Source organism: Carcharodon carcharias, chromosome 13, assembly GCF_017639515.1.
Source record: "Carcharodon carcharias isolate sCarCar2 chromosome 13, sCarCar2.pri, whole genome shotgun sequence".
Classification (NCBI taxonomy): Eukaryota; Metazoa; Chordata; class Chondrichthyes; order Lamniformes; family Lamnidae; genus Carcharodon; species Carcharodon carcharias.
The window spans coordinates 146,088,660-146,106,146 of NC_054479.1; the positions used below are offsets into that span (position 1 = coordinate 146,088,660).

A 17,487-nucleotide genomic window follows, 5' to 3' on the forward strand; every position below is an offset into this window, starting at 1 on the left:
GGAAGGATTCGCATGTGTTGGGGAATGCTTGCACAAGGCTCTGCCACACACACACTTGTCCCTTCAGAGTCGCTCATGCTCTGGCTGCATGCAGCTAAACTGCTGGGTTTGGTGTGGGAGGGAGGAGATGCATGGGGAGGACTCACAGAGCCTATGAATGAAGCTGAAAGACATCATTACACAATATTCAGTGAAAGTGAATATATTTTCAGATTATAAAGTGACAAAATGTGTTCCCTGTGCAACCACTTGTGATCAGAGTTTCTTAACTTTTCTAAGTCTACCACTTCTACTAGAAGCTGCCCTGACATCTGCAGCAGGGGTGGAGACAGCCTGTGCAGTGGTTGCCCCTGTTGCCTCTGATGACTTCAGTGTGTGTCCTCTGGAGAGCCGAGGCCTTGAGGGCCCCGACTTGATTGGCTGTCCTCCTGTGGGCCAGCTGCTCCCTCTGCAGTGACAGAGGATGTAGTTGAGGAGGTCACAGGCAAAGAGGACTCAGAGGGAGAGGACAGCCTCTGAGATTCCTGAGTGGATGACCCAAGAGTGTCCGTCCAGCTGCCACTCCTCCTCCCTTCAGGTGCTTGAGGGCCCCGCCCTGATTCCTTGAAGGGAAGGAGCACTGGAGGAATGTCAAGGTCTCGCTTTGCCACAGCAAGAACTCACCCATGACTCCTGCAATGGGGTGCAGGTCTGCACACATCTCCGCATTCTGCTAGACCAGGGTCTCCATAGCATCCGCCATCATTCCCATGGAAATCTCCATACGCACACAAATGGGCACCACTTCATCAAAGAGCAGGCAGATGCACATCTCTGAATCTCTGTGCCACTTTTGTTGAGGGCTTCCAACAGCTCTGTGTGATGTTCCCCCATCTTCTTCTGACTCTCCACGATGAGTTGAAAGGTCGAATCCAGAGGCTCGTCATCTAACTCAGACCTCACGGATGCCTCTTGCCCAGCAGTCCTCCGAGTGCCAGGGAGCTCACTCGAACCTGCCCCATCCTGCTGTGGACACGTGTCCGTGTGGTGACCAGCAGATTGTGAACCCAAACCTTCTCCAGACCTAGGTCCCACTGAGGTGCATGTCTCTGCGCTGGTGGAGGGTGTGGGTAGGCGCTCTGATGGGTCTTCCAGGCTGCTTATTTCCAGCTCCTCAATGGAGGAGGTGTCGCCTTGGCTGGAGGTGAGGACCTGGATGGAGCTGAGGGACTGGCTGGCTGAGGGTGTCGGTCACTTGGCAGAGCTCCCTGAGAACCAAAGTAGAGATAATTAGTGCATGGCAGCAGAGTCAAAAGCAGGAGAGAGAGCACTCACAGAGCGTTGAGAAAAGGATGATGTGGTACAGGATCCTCAGGTGGGTGTTCATTGCCGACCTCACCTTCACCGCAGGCATGGTCCATGTCCTCACCAGTCAGCGCGATGGCACACTCCTCAAAGTGAGTGAGGGACCTAATGTGGGCCACTCCACCCCTGGTCTGGGGCCTCTCTCTGCCGATGTGAGCCGGCTTCCCCTGCGTGGAAACAAATGGAGCGAGTGTGAGCAGGACGCATGGCATTGTGTAGAATGTTTGTGTGGTGAACGGAGCCATGGACAGGATGAGGAGGCGAGTTTGAGAGGGTATGAGCCTGATGGAGATGTGAGGGTGTGTGTGAGAGTTAGTGGTGTTGTCCCTTGAGGTGTGAGATCCCTGTGGATTTGTGATGGGTTTGTGAGTGTGTGAGTTGAGAGTGATGAGAAGAGTGACTTACCCTGATGGAATAGAAGAGATCATTCATCCTCTTCCTGCACTGGGTGACTGTCCTCTTTTATAGGGCATTGGTGCTGACCATCACTGCTACCGCCTCCCGAGCTGGATTGGTGACCTTGCTTGCTGGTCTTAATCCAGAGCTGGGGTAGAAGACATCACGACAGGTCTCCAGAAGACGTTCAAGGGATGTTACACTTAATTGGGAGACTGCAGTCTTTTAGCCTATCAGGGCCATGTCTTCTGTGTAGTAGTCCTGGGCTGGAGGCGTGTGCACAGCTGCACATTTTAAACCTGACACCCAATGTGAGGAAGTGTTGAGCTGACAGCAGGGCGGGTGCATCAGAGGCTGCCACCATCGAAACGGCATGTTCCCCAGGACTGCATGATTAATGAGGCAGGATTGGGACAATACTGTGTGAAAAGCTGCCATTACAGCCAGTGAGTAATATATTCTTTTTCCAACCTGCTACCACACTCAGTGCAAATCGGAGGTGATTCTGCCCACTGGATCAGTCTGGACAGCAGTATTTGTGTCCAGTTATGAGCACCACTTTGGAAAGGATGTGAAGGCTTTAGAGGGAGTGCAGGAAAGTGAGAATGGTTCCAAGGATGAGACATTTCAGTGACTTGCAGTGGAGAAAACCTGGTTGTTTTCCTTATAGAAGAGAATGTTGGAAGGAGATTTGATAGCTTTTAAAATCATGATGGGTCTAGACAGAGTAGAGAGGAAGAAACTGCTCCCATTGGTGCAAAGTCTGGAACTAGAGGACACTGATTTATAGCGATTTGAAAATGATCCCTTGCTGACATAAAGAAAAACCTTTTATGCAATGAGTGGTTAGGATTTGGACTGTAATGTCTGTGTGAGAATGTGGTGGATGCACATTCAATTGAGGCATTCAAAAGGGAATTGGATACAGAGCTGTGTTATGGGGGAAGGACAGGGGAGTGGGACTGACTGGAACTGGCATATAGCCAGCACAGACACACAGGCCCAATGTTCTCCTTCTGTTGTCATAGAGTCATAAAGTTATACAGCACAGAAATAGGCCCTTCAGCCCATTGTGTCCATGCCAGCCATCAAGCACCTATCTATTCTAATCCCATTTTCCAGCACTTGACCCATAGCCCTGTATGTGATAGTGTTTCAAGTGCTCATCTAAATACTTCTTAAGTATTGTGAGGGTTTCTGCCTCTACCATCCCCTCAGACAGTGAGTTCCAGATTCCCACCACCCTCTGGGTGAAAAAAAATTCCTCCTCAAATCCCCTTTCAACCTCCTGCTCCTTACCTTAAATCTATGCTCCCTGGTTATTGACACCTCTGCTATCTTTGCCCCTCATAATTTTGTATACCTCTATCAGCTCCCCCCTCAGCCTTCTCTGCTCTAAGGAAAACAACCCCAGCCTATCCAGTCTCTGTTCATAGCTGAAACGCACCAGCCCAGGCAACATCCTGGTAAATCTCCTCTGCACCCTCTCCAGTGCAATCACATCCTTCCTATAGTGTGGTGACCAGAACTGCACACAGTACTCCAGCTGCAGCCTAACTAGCATTTTATCCAGCTCTAACATAACCTCCCTGCTCTTATATTCCATGCCTCAGCTAATAAGGGCAAGTATCCCATATGCCTTCTTAACCACCTTATCTACCCATGCTGCTGCCTTCAGGGATCTATGGACATGTAGACTAAGGTCCCTCTGATCCTCTGTACTTCCTAGAGTCCTACCATTCATTGTCTATTCCCTTGCTGTGTTAGTCCTCCCAAAGTGCATCACATCACACTACTCAGGATTAAATTCCATTTGTCACTGGGTTGAGTGATCATTCTGTGATTCTGTGACAAGAATGCAGCTTCTGATGATATAACGATTTAGAGTCAAACACTTCAAAGCTGTGCAGTACCCCCCGCCCCCTCTCCAGCCCGTTATGAGCTATATAGCTTTAATTTGCCCGAAGTGCTATCTGGCATGAGGCTGGTGGTTTGGAGCACGAACAGAAGAGTGGCACAGCCTGGCTTCGTGCAGCTTTAAAAGCTTTTGGCCGGAGACCAAGGGGCGAGGAGCTGCTCTGGGCATGCGCGCTGCGGCAGTCTCGCTTTTTTCGGGAGGATCCGGGAGAGATCCGGAGACATTAGAAAAATGGGAAGTGAGTGAGAGAGACATGACATGTTCAAAATGGAAGAACAATCACAGCATTTGCAAAATAAAATCTTAAATAATAAGAAAGGCAGAGTTTAAGAAAACAACACAGCATGGGGAATGAGACCAGTGTGGAAACTGGGGAAACTGGGCTGACAGACACAGAGCTCAGGGCCTTTGTCATTCCAGCACGAATGGATGCTGATCTCAGCCAACTGAGCCAGGACGAGAGGAAACAGATCGCCGCTGTAATGTCCAGGGCCCAGGGGGCACACAGGCACGTTCAGAGCCGGCTGCTCTTCCAAACTCTAGTCGCCCCATTGAGTTGTGATGTGTTGTGCATTGTCGGTGTAGATATTGCAGAGCAAAAAAAAGAAAGGGGTTTCCCCCTTGGCTAACAGGCAGGCTTAGTCCACAGGATGATTTTACAGAATGTCCAGTGATTAAAATTCAACCTGTTTAACGTTTAACGCCACCATTACCGTTAAAGCTGCGAGTAGAAGTATTGCAAATGTGGCGGTGAAGGTAGTTGGGGGAGAAGCGGTGTTACATCGATCTCGTTCGGATTAGGGAGAGGGTTTGGATGTTGGGATTTAGAAAGCGTTTCTTTGATTGGTTGAGTGGCGGCGCTGGCGATTGCTCTGGGATTGCAGGATATCACTGCACACACAGCACAGTTAGCTGCTTGCTGAAGGTAAAGTATTAAGACAACCAAAGACTTGTCTCTAAGAAGAGTAACAATTATTTCTGATGCAGCGACTCGGTATGATTTGGTGATTTATTATTGTGAGGCTGGGCGTCAGCACTTCGCCCTGATCACTTCTGCTTTAGCGGAGCTTCGGAGCTTGGATTCAGGATCTGCATTAGTGCAAGATTTGACTTATTTCAGATTGAGCTGATTTTCTGGCGACTGATTAGGGCGGAATGTCTGATTCTGCTTTTTAAGGTACCCTTATCGCACTTGTAATTGGAAATTGTCAACTGTTTTGTGTCTGAGATAGCCTGATGAATTATTCTGGTAAATATATTGTTTTGGTGAAAGAATTTCAGCTGAGGAGGAAATTTCCCATGAAGTCCATTTCTGCCATGATTTAGATGGGGATGGGGGCTGGAAGGATTGGCTGGATTAGTTTCGCCTGCTAACTATTTTATTTACTATTTCAGGAAATCAGAGACAGATGCTACCGATCAAGTGAAGCAGCAGCCGGCTCCCCACGACTCCCAATCTCCTGGTAATGGATTACTAGGGGATAAAGCTCTCCGTCAGAGAAGCCTGTCCACCAGCTCTCTTCAGGAAACTAGAGGATGGACTGATCTGTGGGGAGAGGAGACCGAAGCAAATATGATGCCTAGTTTCCTTTCAGAGGGAAACCCTCTGAGTGCGATGTCCTCGGTCGTCAATAAATTCAACCTCTTCGATTCCAAATCCGAGAGCGACGAGGTGGCCAGAAAACCGAAAGCGGCTCCGAAAGGGCCCACTAAATCCACCTCCCAACAGTTTGTGAAAACAGCCCCGAAGCCCGGCGAGAAAGAAGCCGTGAAACAGCAGCAGAAAGAGCCGCCAGCCCCCGCTGCCTCCCCCCAGCCGGGTACCCCTGGGCCGGCGCAGTATTCAGTACCGCGGATAGCTCCCGTTCCAAAGAAAACCCTCTGTCCAATCTGTACAACCACTGAACTGCACCTCGGCAGCACCGACAAAACCAATTCGAACCAGTGCACCCAGTGCCAGATTGTGGTCTGCAGTCAGTGTGGCTTCAATCCCAACCCGCACATAACTGAGGTGAGTGACTGGGAGACTATCGCTGTGACCTCCCCGCATTCGCAGTGTTGGGCGTGTCCCTCAGGGAAGGGGTAACACACCCTTCATAAGCACCGCAAAAGGTTCAGATATTCAAATAAATTATTCCTGATCTTTATTGTCTGTCGTGTGGAGCTTTGGTCCTGAGCTTAAACAGTGAGTGTCTAAACCCACTGGGTGGAACCCAGTCACATCAGCTCCAGCTCCTGAAAGCTAAAATGGCGATAGATTCCCAAAGCAATGGAGCGTGGCGACAGTGCAGGATCACAGCTGACAACCAAATAAAGATGATCTGTTAAAATATGACGCCAGCTTCTGTGTTTGGCGATGAGGGGGAGCTGGGTGGCTGAACTAAAATCTATTGGACACTGGCTGTTGTCTAATGACGGATCGGTCATTACACTCTGCTCCATGTGGACAAGCGCCGCTTCACACCGGGCGACTTCCCTGGACACCCCGGCTAAACCGAGCACCGGGGAGTGGGGTGGTGACTAGTGTAAATTAAAAACGGGGTTCTGCTGGGTTTACAGGGGGCAAATGGGGCTGTTCTATTCTCTGGACTGAAGCACCTTGGGGCGGAGAGAAGGGTTCTCAATAATTTAACCATATCCAAATTCCAGGACAATCTGTTCAAAATCTAGTGATGGTAACTTTGATTCATTTTAACAAGTCATGTGGCTCGGTTTTGTTGACGAGTTGTCATTGATTGTGATTGAGCTCTTTGGTTGTAAATCCCTTATTTGCATACCAAAGCCTTCAGTTTACTGCCGGCAAGATGCATGGCAGTATTTTAAACCCACCGCTGCCTCGGGTCTGTTTTAAGTATCTCCCCACTGCGTAAGGTAACAATCTTTTACATTTAGACAGATTTCATTCCAATATATTGGGTAATTTATGAACATTTTATTTACATTGCAGACTTCATACTCAGATTTGAAAGGCTGTAGTATTATCAGACACTGTAAAAACCTTCACGGGAATGGAAGCCATGCATTGAGTGCATTGATGAATGCGTGTCAAAATCGAAGGAGACAACATTCTCTGTACAGACCCTCCACATGGGGTATACTAAATATCTTTGACACATGTTCCCAAATCTTGACCACATGAACATGTACTCTACAAAATATCCCCCCTCCCTCATTTCCTGAATATATTGATGGTTATACAGGTGTTCCCTGGTACCTCATTGAAGTGGGTGTTATTTATTTCTGAACTTTGTAAATTCTGCCAGATTACCTTGAGCTTAACCTGACCCTGTACACAGCTAACTCCAACACTTTCCGGCAGAGGTATTTAATAGTAATCAGAAGCAGGAATTCCTGCTGATTTATTCCCCCTCCTTGGTCTATGCGTGGAGGTCAATTCAAGCACATTTACTGTTGTCGAGTGAGATCAATTATCAGTACAGATGGCTCAGTTATTCATTGACATAGTCAGTCATTGGGGAGCTACACAATGGTCATATAATTATCACCATTTGCAAGGCGGTTGATGTATACGCATCACTACAGTTCATGTGTACAAGCATGCAGCTTGTTCTGCAGATGGAAGCCCTCTAAACCATTTTAATCCTCTAATAAAACCATTTCTTATGTACACTAGCTATAAAAAGCAAATAAGAAAAATACATTGTTGGACAGTGTCTCTTTCTTCATCAGTAGCATCAAGTTTAAGAGGAAACATTGAATCAAATATGTGCATTAGGAACAACAGTGAAGATAATGGTATTCCTGGGTCTTAAAGTGTAAATTGGAGAACAACTTGTGGTGATGATACATTTGTAGTTAAATGTGGAAATTTGGAAGTTGCTCTCAGAGTTGCATTCCTCCCCCAGAATTTGGACTAGACAGGTATCTCACTGAGAGACTCAGCATTCAAATAAGGGTGAAGTTGCTGTAATGTTTCATTTGTCATTGAGAGCAAAATCAGATATTTTGTTCTCTCTGCATGACTCCCAGTCTTCATGATTCAGAACCCTGTTCTGTCCAGTGCTTTAGTTTTGCACCATCAACCTTCTGTTTGTCTTTTTATGAGGCCTATTTAAGATTTTGCAATTGACAGGTAAATGCAGCAATATTTTAGGTATACTGGTTTCAGCAGCATTATTTGTTGGAAAAAATTCAATGTGAACCATTTCTTGCAATGTCACTTTGAAGCACACATAAGAATGCAGAAGCAAGAGAAAGCCAGTCATTGCATCTGATTTACCCTGTTATTTCCATCTGACAATGTTCCATTGTTTCCCTATCTCAAACTTGTACCTATTTTTCAGCCATAAATTCCAATTCCTATTTGAATGCTTTGACGTTAGGTATGAGTCAATGAACCAATAGAGTCATAGAGTTTTACAGCGCAGAAAGAGGCACTTTGACTCATGGTGTCTGCACTTGTCACCAAGCCCCTATCTACTCTAATCCCATTTTCCAACACTTGGCCCGTAGCCCTGTATGCTATGGCATTTCAAGTGTTCATCTAAATACTTCTTAAATGTTGTGAGGGTTCCCGTCTCTACCACCCTTTCAGGCAGTGAGTTCCAGATTCCAACCACCCTCTGGATGCAAAATTTTTTCCTCAATTCCCCTCCACATCTCCTGCTCCTTACCTTAAATCTATGCTCCCTGGTTATTGACTCCTTCACTAAAGGAAAAAGTTTCTTCCTATCTACCCTATCTATGCCCCCCATAATTTTGTACACCTCAATCAGGTCCCCCTCAGCCTTCTCTGCTCTAAGGAAAACAACCCCAGTCTATCTAATCTCTCTTCATAGCTGAAACTCTCCAGCCCAGGCAACATCCTGGTGAATCTCCTCTGCATCCTCTCCAGTGCAATCACACCCTTCCTATAGTGTGGCGACCAGAACTGTACACAGTACTCCGGCAGTGGCCTAACTAATGCTTTATACAGCTTCATCACAACCTCCCTGCTCTTGTATTCAATGCCTCGGCTGATAAAGACAAGTATTATGTATACCTTCTTATCTACCTTATCTACCTGTTCTGCTGCCTTCAAGGATCTATGGACATGCACACCAAGGCCCCTCTGATCCTCTGTACGTCTCAGGGTCCTACCATTCATCGTGTACTCCCTTGCCTTCCTCCCTAAGTGCATCACCTCACACTTTATAGGATTAAATTCCATTTGCCACTGTTCTGCCCATCTGACCAGCCCATCTATATCATCCTGTAGCCTAAGGCTTTCCTCCTCACTATTTACCATACCACCAATTTTCATGTCATCTGCAAATATACTGATCATACCTCCTATATTCATATCCAGATCATTAATGTACGCAACAAATAGCAAGGGTCCCAGAACCAAACTCTGCGATGCACCACTGGACACATGCTTCAACAACCTTTGACCATCACCCTCTGCTTCCTGTCACTGAATCAATTTTGGATCCAATTTGCCAAATTGCCCTGGATCCCATGGGCTCTTACCTTCTTGGCCAGTCTTCCATGTGAGACCTTGTCAAAAGCCTTAATGAAGTCCATGCAGACTACACCAGCTGCACCAGCCTCAACTACACACCTAGTAATCACTGCGAAAAATTCAATAACATTTGTTAGACATGATCTCCCTCTGACAAAGCTATGCTGACTATCCTTGATTAATCCTTGCCTCTCCAAGTGGAGATTAATTCTGTCCCTCAGAATTTTTTCCAGAAGTTTCCCTACCACTGACGTTGAACTCACTGGTCTATCGTTCTCTGGTTTATCCCTATCACCCTTCTTGAATAATGGTACCACATTAGCTGCCTTCCAGTCCTCTGGCACCTCTCCTGTGGCCAGAGAGGATTTGAAAATTAATGCCAGGGCCCCTGCAATCTCAGTTATCTTTCCTTAGTTTGGTGTAGTTGATTTTTCTGTAGCTTATGATTGTGACACCTGGTCTGATATTGTACAAGTTACCTCTTGTAATTTTTAAAAGTTAATTTACAGGATGTAGGCTTCACTGGCTAGGACAGCATTTATTGCCCAGCCCTAATTGCCCTTGAGAAGCTGGTGATGAGTTGCCTTCTTGAACCACTGCAGTCCCTGTGGAGTAGGTATACCCACAGTGCTGTTAGGGAGGGAGTCCCAGGGTTTTGACCCAATGATAAAATTCCTTCATATTTAAAAGTAATCCTCAATCTTCTAATATTGATAAATTGAACTTCCTTGGGCTTCATTTGTTGTCCACATTACTCGCATTGCATCTGTACTTTCCTGTAAGTACTTTGACCACTGTTAAACATGCACTTATGATTTGTGGAATGTCAGTGACACTTCCTTAGGTTTATGTTTTAAGAACAGTGACTATAGCTGAAAACAGTACAGCATACATACTCTCACCACTCTGTCAGCATCACTTGTGTTTATGTTTTCTAGACCCATTTATTGAACATTTAATTGCTGACCAATATTACAGGGATGCTTTCATTTTTTGGACAATTCACTCTTGGTTAAATTGTTACTAGACCCTTTATTAGGAAAACATCATTTCTAGTTAATTTTTAAAAATAAAATTCTTACCTTATTGGACTCCCTGGTTCATACAGAGATTATGACCAAGAGATAAAGATACTGACTTTATTACCAAATATTCAGCAAAGCTACCCTTCATTGACCATTCAAAACTGAAGAAGTGGCCTCCAATTTTCTCTCCACCCCATGCTAGTGGATTGCATGTTATTTCACAGATTATTGAGGAGCTGAGAGCATTGCAGTGGACTGCAGCATTGGATGGTGTTCCACTGATTCAGGGCATGGCAATACTTGATCATTATGGTATATTACTTTGCATTTCCCTGTATTAAATGTTGCATCTGCCAAGTTGTTCAAAATTTCTGTTTCTTTGAATATTGCTGTTTCCTGGATAATGATTGGTTCAGTACAGTGCAACATCCCACAACCAGCTGCAGATTTCCACACCTCCTCACATCTCGATTTGATACCTAAGTGGCCATTTTGTACTAATAGTCTTGGCAACATGTGAAAATGGTCATATCTAAACAATATCATTAATTCCCACACAAAATTCATTTGCCCCAGCATCTGAAAATGTTTGCATAATATTTTTAATAGAACAGTGGTACTCTGATGATTGATGAGGTGCATAGCTGTTCACTGCTGTTTAGGTACAATTGCTGTGATTGATCTTTACCAGCCCAGAACCCCATGCTTAGTTCCTTTGTTATTGTCCAAATTGTTTTCAATCCAGCAGCAATTCTTTATTGGCACTTTATCAACTGTCAGGCCAAGCTCTAACTTAAAATAAAAATTGCAAACCTGGGTGTATACCATAAGATTTTATGTTTATCCAAGTTATGTGGGCATTAGAAAATGGAATATTGTCCATGTTTTACATCAAATGTTGACATAAAGCTCTTGTATCAGCAATAATATGGGTTGTTGCAAGTTACCTGTAATAAAAAATGGAAAATGTTGGAAATACTCAGTAGGCCAGGCAGCATCTGTGGAGAGAGAAACAGAGTTAATGTTTCACGTTGATGAGCTTTCATTCAAATATTTCAGATTTCCAACATCCGCCATATTTTATCTTTGTTTAAATTTCCTGTACCCTGTTCTGACAGGACAAGAATTATTTTTCAAGGAACTCAGGCCATCATTCCCTGTGTCAGTCAGAACAACTCTTCTCCCAGTGTATCTCAAATTGCTTTCTCCTCTACACAGTTCAATATGCTTTTCCATTCCCTGTACCAACCATCCTAGTTACTGTTCCAAATAAGACTACCAGGTCCATAAGTGTGGACTTGTATTTGCCAGGAACACAGCTGAAACTGATCACACTTAATTCATGTAGGATACTTTCAGTGTGGATCTTTGATGTAGTCAGTCTGCACTGGATTCAAACTCATGTCCCAGAGGCTAAAGGATGGCCAATTCAGTTCTTCTGACACGCTGCTTCACCAGCATATTCCCTGTGATATAAATCTTGTTGAAATTAATGCGATTGATAGATTATCCAGTATGATTTAGCATCTACTATAAATATAATGTTTCATTCTTGTTTTAAACTGAATTAAAATGGCTGTAAGAATATATGTAGCATGCTGGTGGTCTGCTTTGTCCAAGGAATTAGCAACTTGGCAGTTTGAGCTCCCACTTTTCCACAGTGCGGTGATAGGAGAGAAGCTGAGCAGAGCTTCCAGGTTCTTAGAGGAAAAAGAGAGAATATTGCAATTCATTCCAAGTCAGTTGAAGAATGAGAGGTACAAATGTTTGGGAGCCATGTGTCTGCCTAAGGTTATGACCATGAAATAATATTTGGCAATAGAAGACCAAAGAATGAGGGGAGAATTGTGTAAATGAAAGTGGAGACTAAAAGTTCATGATCTCCAATACCAATATTCTTATATGAAGCTCTGTAGGAACCAAAGTGTGACTAAACATGGATTGGAATTAGATTTCTCAATATCAGCAATTTCTTTATGAAGCTGATTGTTTTTCTAGAGCTTTACTCAAACTCATTGGAGATATTTGAGTATATATACATTTGAAAAATAATAATAAAATTAATTCATAAGTCACTTCTGCCATTTGGACACAATTTAAATTCTATGGTGTAAAATGTACAGTGTTTTTATGCTAAGCCAAAATAATTGTGTGTAATTAGATTCATATAATTAGTGAGCAAAGAAATTTCCAGCAATTTTCGCAGGAACTATAATTCTGAATAGCATAGTGAAAATTATTATGGGCTATTTGATGCCTTTTTGAAAATCCATCAGTCTCAGGATTAAGTTCCAGTCCACACTGACAATGGAAAGTACAGACCTAAAATGACTGCAGGTGTTTCAGTGAACTCTAAAGAGAATCATAATGAAATACAATGCAACATAAAAGTAACCTGATCTATTTTCATCTCCACCAACAGGAGTATTTCTTTTACACCATTGATGGCTAAACTCATTATTATTGTAATCACTGACTGGGTTTTCCCTTCTCCCCACAAAATTATCCAAAAATGGTTGACACAAGGCCAATTTTGACTTGCAAAATTACTGCGTTTCTCTTTGTTTTACAAGAAAAGAAACAGTGAAGGGAAAATGCAATGAAAAAGTGCACTGATGTTGCATTCTACAACAACAGACTGACATTTAACAAATTTGTACGCATTAATTCCCCCACATTCAATTTAGACAGCAGCTGGAGGGATGTGCACAGCACAGGCTAGGAATTTCCTCATGGTGAAAGATAGTGATTCAAGGCTATAGGATAAATATTGATCAGGACACTGGGGAGAATTCCCCTGGTTTTCTTCAAAATAGTGCCATGGCACCTTTTATATTAACCTGTCAGAACAGAGGGACCTTGTTTTAGCATCTCCTCTAACAATGCAGCACTCCCTCAGTACTGCACTGGAGTGTCAGCATAGGTTTGTGCTTACATCCCCAGAATGGGACTGGAATTTGCAACTTTCTGAGTCAGAGGTGAGAATGCTCTCTTTTTTTTCAGGGATCACTCATTATATGATGTGAAATAATCCATGATCTTCCAAACACTTTTCAGCCATAGTGTCATCAGTACCTGCTTTTGTTCAGAATCTATTCATATAAAGAGAAATAAATAGAAATATACCACTTTAGATTTTCTTTAAACCTGATGATGCAAAAGCCCTTCCAGAATTACTCATCTGTTTTAATCTCTTAAGAATTTGTAGAAATTCTGAATTTCTCATTCAGTTGGATTGGATTTGCCATGTTTTAAGCTTTTGGACTCTTGAACTACTGATATACATTTTAAATTTGAAGTAGAACGAATAGAGCCTGTACCTGGATCTTGTAACTGCTGTTCCACTTCCTAAACCTTTCAGCGTCCCCATTTACAGATGTTCCTTTTTTTTTTGCTCCTTTCATGAGATGTGGGTATTGCTGACAAAGCCAGCATTTGTTACCCATGCTGTTTGCCCTTGAACTGAGGACAGTTAAGAGTCAACCACATTACAGTTGTTCTGGAGTCACATGTAGGCCAGACCAGACAAGGATGGCAGATTTCCTTCCCTAAAGGGCATTAGTGAACCATTATAACAATTAATGATAGATATTATCACTGAGAGTAGTTTCTTATTCCAGATTTATTAATTGAATTTAAATTCCACTAGCTGCCATGGTGGGATTTGAACCCATATCCCCAAAGCATTAGACTGGGCCTCTGGATTACTAGTCTAGTAACACTACCACTATGCCAGCATCTCTTTAAGGTCTGCTGCTCTTAGACCATCTTTTTAGAGAGAGCATCTCCTTTTGTGACTTGTGTCAAATGTTGTTTGATAATACTCCTGTGAAGCACCTTGGGAGGTTTTAGTACATTAAAAATGTTACATAAATGCAAGTTGTTATATCTATCAATGTATTTTTCAGTTGCATTTTGGGACATAGCCTTTCAGTCCCAGTGACCTGTGATGATCAGCTTTCAGTTTCCCTCTATCTGAAGTGATTTGCTTTTATAATGCTTTTTTAAGGTAATCAGAGTGCCAATGATTGGAAAGCCAAGGAAATCCTGCAAGAATATTCCCATTGATAATTTACAGGAGGGAAAAGCTGAACTGTTCTGCACCTTTTAAGACAATTCTCACAAACACAATGAACATCTGAAAACATAACTTTGCTATGACTTTACAACATGCAAAAGCCTGCAACTCACAAATGATTTGAAGTAGGAAGGGCATCTTTTTGTACATTGAAGGATAAAGCAAATGAAGAATTTTGTATTTTAAGTTGTGTGTTTGTCCTCACTCAGGCTTCCTGACTGGTTTTTGAAAATGTATCTCTGAGTCTGAGATAGTTTGGCATTGTATATAATCCCATCTAGGGGCTTTCCAGGATGACAGCAGGCCTTCCTTGAGGAAGTCTGTTACTCCAACAGTTTTGGATACAAGCTGTTTTTTGAGTGGCATGTAAAAATCACCAAAGATTTGATTTCTTTTTGAAAGTTATTTTTTAATGCTAATTTTAGTAAATTCAGGATCCTGAATCATTAGCTAAGGTTTGCAATGATTTTTCTTTAACTACAGAAACTACAAACAAGATCCCATCCCTTACCCTTAACCCATTGCTTGTCTACTTTTAGATTAGAAAATAGTGCTGTCTTTAGACTAGAAGAAGGCTCAACACCCTTCATATTTGTAATTTATAATTTCAAAAGTCACAATTACTTCATTTTCAAATCAATAAAATAAACCTATGCAGTCACAGGTTATAAACACATCTGGGAGCAATTTGTCCAGCTCTGGGGAAGGTTTTCAAACTTGATTTCATTAACCATTGTTCAATTTCCTTCACTTACACAATCCATTTGATTTTCACTGTCCCTCCACAATGTATCCTGTACATAGTTCAAAATATGACACTGATGATTATTTACTGATGATTAATTATGTTGTTTGATTCCATGGGTATCAGCTACTGTTTCGTACCTCACTAGATGCCAACTTTATAGTTAATTCACTCCTGACCTTCCCCAGTATCTTCACACATCCCCCAACAATATTCATTTTATATGGATCAGGGTAGAGAAAGTTTACTGGTCTTATTTTTCCATTCCCAGCCTCAGATTATTGAGGCCAGTTGTAGCCCTTCAAACAATATAGAACCTGACATAGAATGGGGCCATTCAGCCTATTATATTTGTGTTAACACATTGAAGAGCTGTCCAATTAATACCATACCTCTGCTCTTTCCCCACAAATTTCTGCTGTTCGAGTACAGTATATATATCTCAATTCCTCCGAACATTACTATTGAATTTGCTTCCACCACCTTTCATGCAGAGTGTGCTATATTGTAATAACTTGCTGCAGAAAAAAATGTTGTCATATTTTCACTGCCTTCTTGCCAAATTATCTTAAATTGGTGTCCTCTCGTTTCTGACCCACCTGCCAAGGGGAACAACTTCTCGCTATCAAAGCTGCTTATAATTTTGATCACCTCTGTTAAATCTCCTCTTAACCTTTTCTGCTCTAAGCAGAACAACTTGTCCACTCTGTCCACATGACTGAAGCCCCTCATCCCTGGAACTATTCTAGTAAATCTCCCCTGCACCCTCTCCAAAGCCTTGACCCCCCTCCCGAATGTGTGGTGCTCAGAATTGAACACAATACTCCAGCTGAGGCCTAACCATTGATTTATAAATGTTGAGTTTAACTTTCTTGCTTTATAATTTATGCCCCTGTTTATAAAGTCCAGGATCCAGTCTACTTTTTAACAGACTGTGCAGCTTATCCTGCCCACTTCAAAGACTTGGGCATGAGAAGCTACACCCTCTTTAAACTTATATTTAATTTGTATTTGCCTCTCCTCATTTTTCCTTAAGTGTATAACTTCATACCTTTCTGCATTAACATTCACGCCACACAAATGTTAGGCAATGACCATGTCCAATAAGAGAGGATCTAACCATCGCCCCTTGATGTTCAATGGCATTACCATCACTGAATCTCCCACTATCAACATCCTGGGTGTTACCATTGACCAGAAACTGAACTGGACTAGCCATATAAATACTATGGCTACACAGATCAGATGCTGGGAATTCTTCAGTGAGTAACTCACCTCCTGACTCCCCAAAGTCTGTCCACCATCTACAAGGCATAATCAAGAGTGTGATGGAATACTCCCCACTTACCTGGATGAGTGCAGCTCCCACAACACTCAAAAAGCTTGACACCATCCAAGACAAATAGCCCGCTTTATTCGCACCCCATCCACCACCATAAAAATTCACTCTCTCTACCACTGACGCAGTAGCAGCAGTGTGCACCATCTACAAGGTGCACTGCAGCAATTCACCAAGGCTCCTTCGACAGCACCTTCCAAACCCACGGCCACTACCATCGAGAAGGACAAGGGCAGCGGATAGATGGGAACACCACCACCTGGAAGTTCCCCTTCAAGTCACTCACCATCCTGACTTGGAAATATATCGCCTTCCTTCACTGTCACTGGGTCAAAATCCTGGAGCTCCCTTCCTAACAGCACTGTGGGTGTACCTACACCACATGGACTGCAGCAGTTCAAGAAGGCAGCTCACCACCACCTTCTCAAGGGAAATTAGGGATGGACAATAAATGCTGGCAGTCAGTGATGCCCCCATCCTATGAAAGAATAAAAAATAAATCATCTGCTTTGTGTCTGCTTATTTCATCTGTCTGTTAATGACCTCGAATACTGTTACTACCCTCCTTGCTGTTTACGACATTTCCAAGCCTTGTTTGATCTGGAAACTTTGAAATTATACTCCCATACCCAATCAAAAAGATTGCTCATCAAAAAGAACAGTTGTCTTAATATTGATCCCTGTATACTTTCCTCTAGTCTGACTCACCACTACTGTCTGCTTTCTGTCCCTTAGCCACTTTCATATCCACACTGCCAATGTCCCTTTAATCCTTCGATTTTCATTAAGTCTATTATGTGGCACAATATTAAACATCTTAAGACCCACATGCATAATATTGATTATATTACCTTGAAGAACACAATCCTTGTGTTCTTGTGTGCATTCACCAACCCTGTCTGTTATCTTATCTAATAACTCAATTAAGGACTAGAATATATGGGCCTAGATTATGTGGGGTTTGAAGCAAACTGTCAACATTCGCTGTCCTGACCTCTCTGAAACAGACTGCAAGTTTGGGATCTCAGATATGTGCATATCAACATGGATATTCAAAGGTAATGCCCAGTCACTTTGAGTATTGACACAGGTTGTATGATGGCCCATTCCAGAGATGGAAGTTATTGGCATCAGTGAAGAGGTTCAACTTTCCCATCCCTACATCACTGTTTGAAACC

The 17,487-nt window shown here is 43.0% G+C and overlaps 1 protein-coding gene across 1 annotated transcript in view; it reads left to right on the forward strand.

The window, feature by feature from the left end:
- Positions 1–4,002: 4,002 nt before the first annotated feature.
- LOC121286168 (protein piccolo-like) overlaps positions 4,003–17,487 on the forward strand; it is a gene marked incomplete at its 3' end in the record, with an annotated part of 652,194 nt that continues 638,709 nt past the window's right edge. The window contains exons 1-2 of the mRNA XM_041203147.1: positions 4,003–4,166; positions 5,054–5,669. Coding sequence (XP_041059081.1) covers positions 4,003–4,166; positions 5,054–5,669 — 780 coding nt within the window. The remainder of the gene's footprint in view (positions 4,167–5,053; positions 5,670–17,487) is intronic.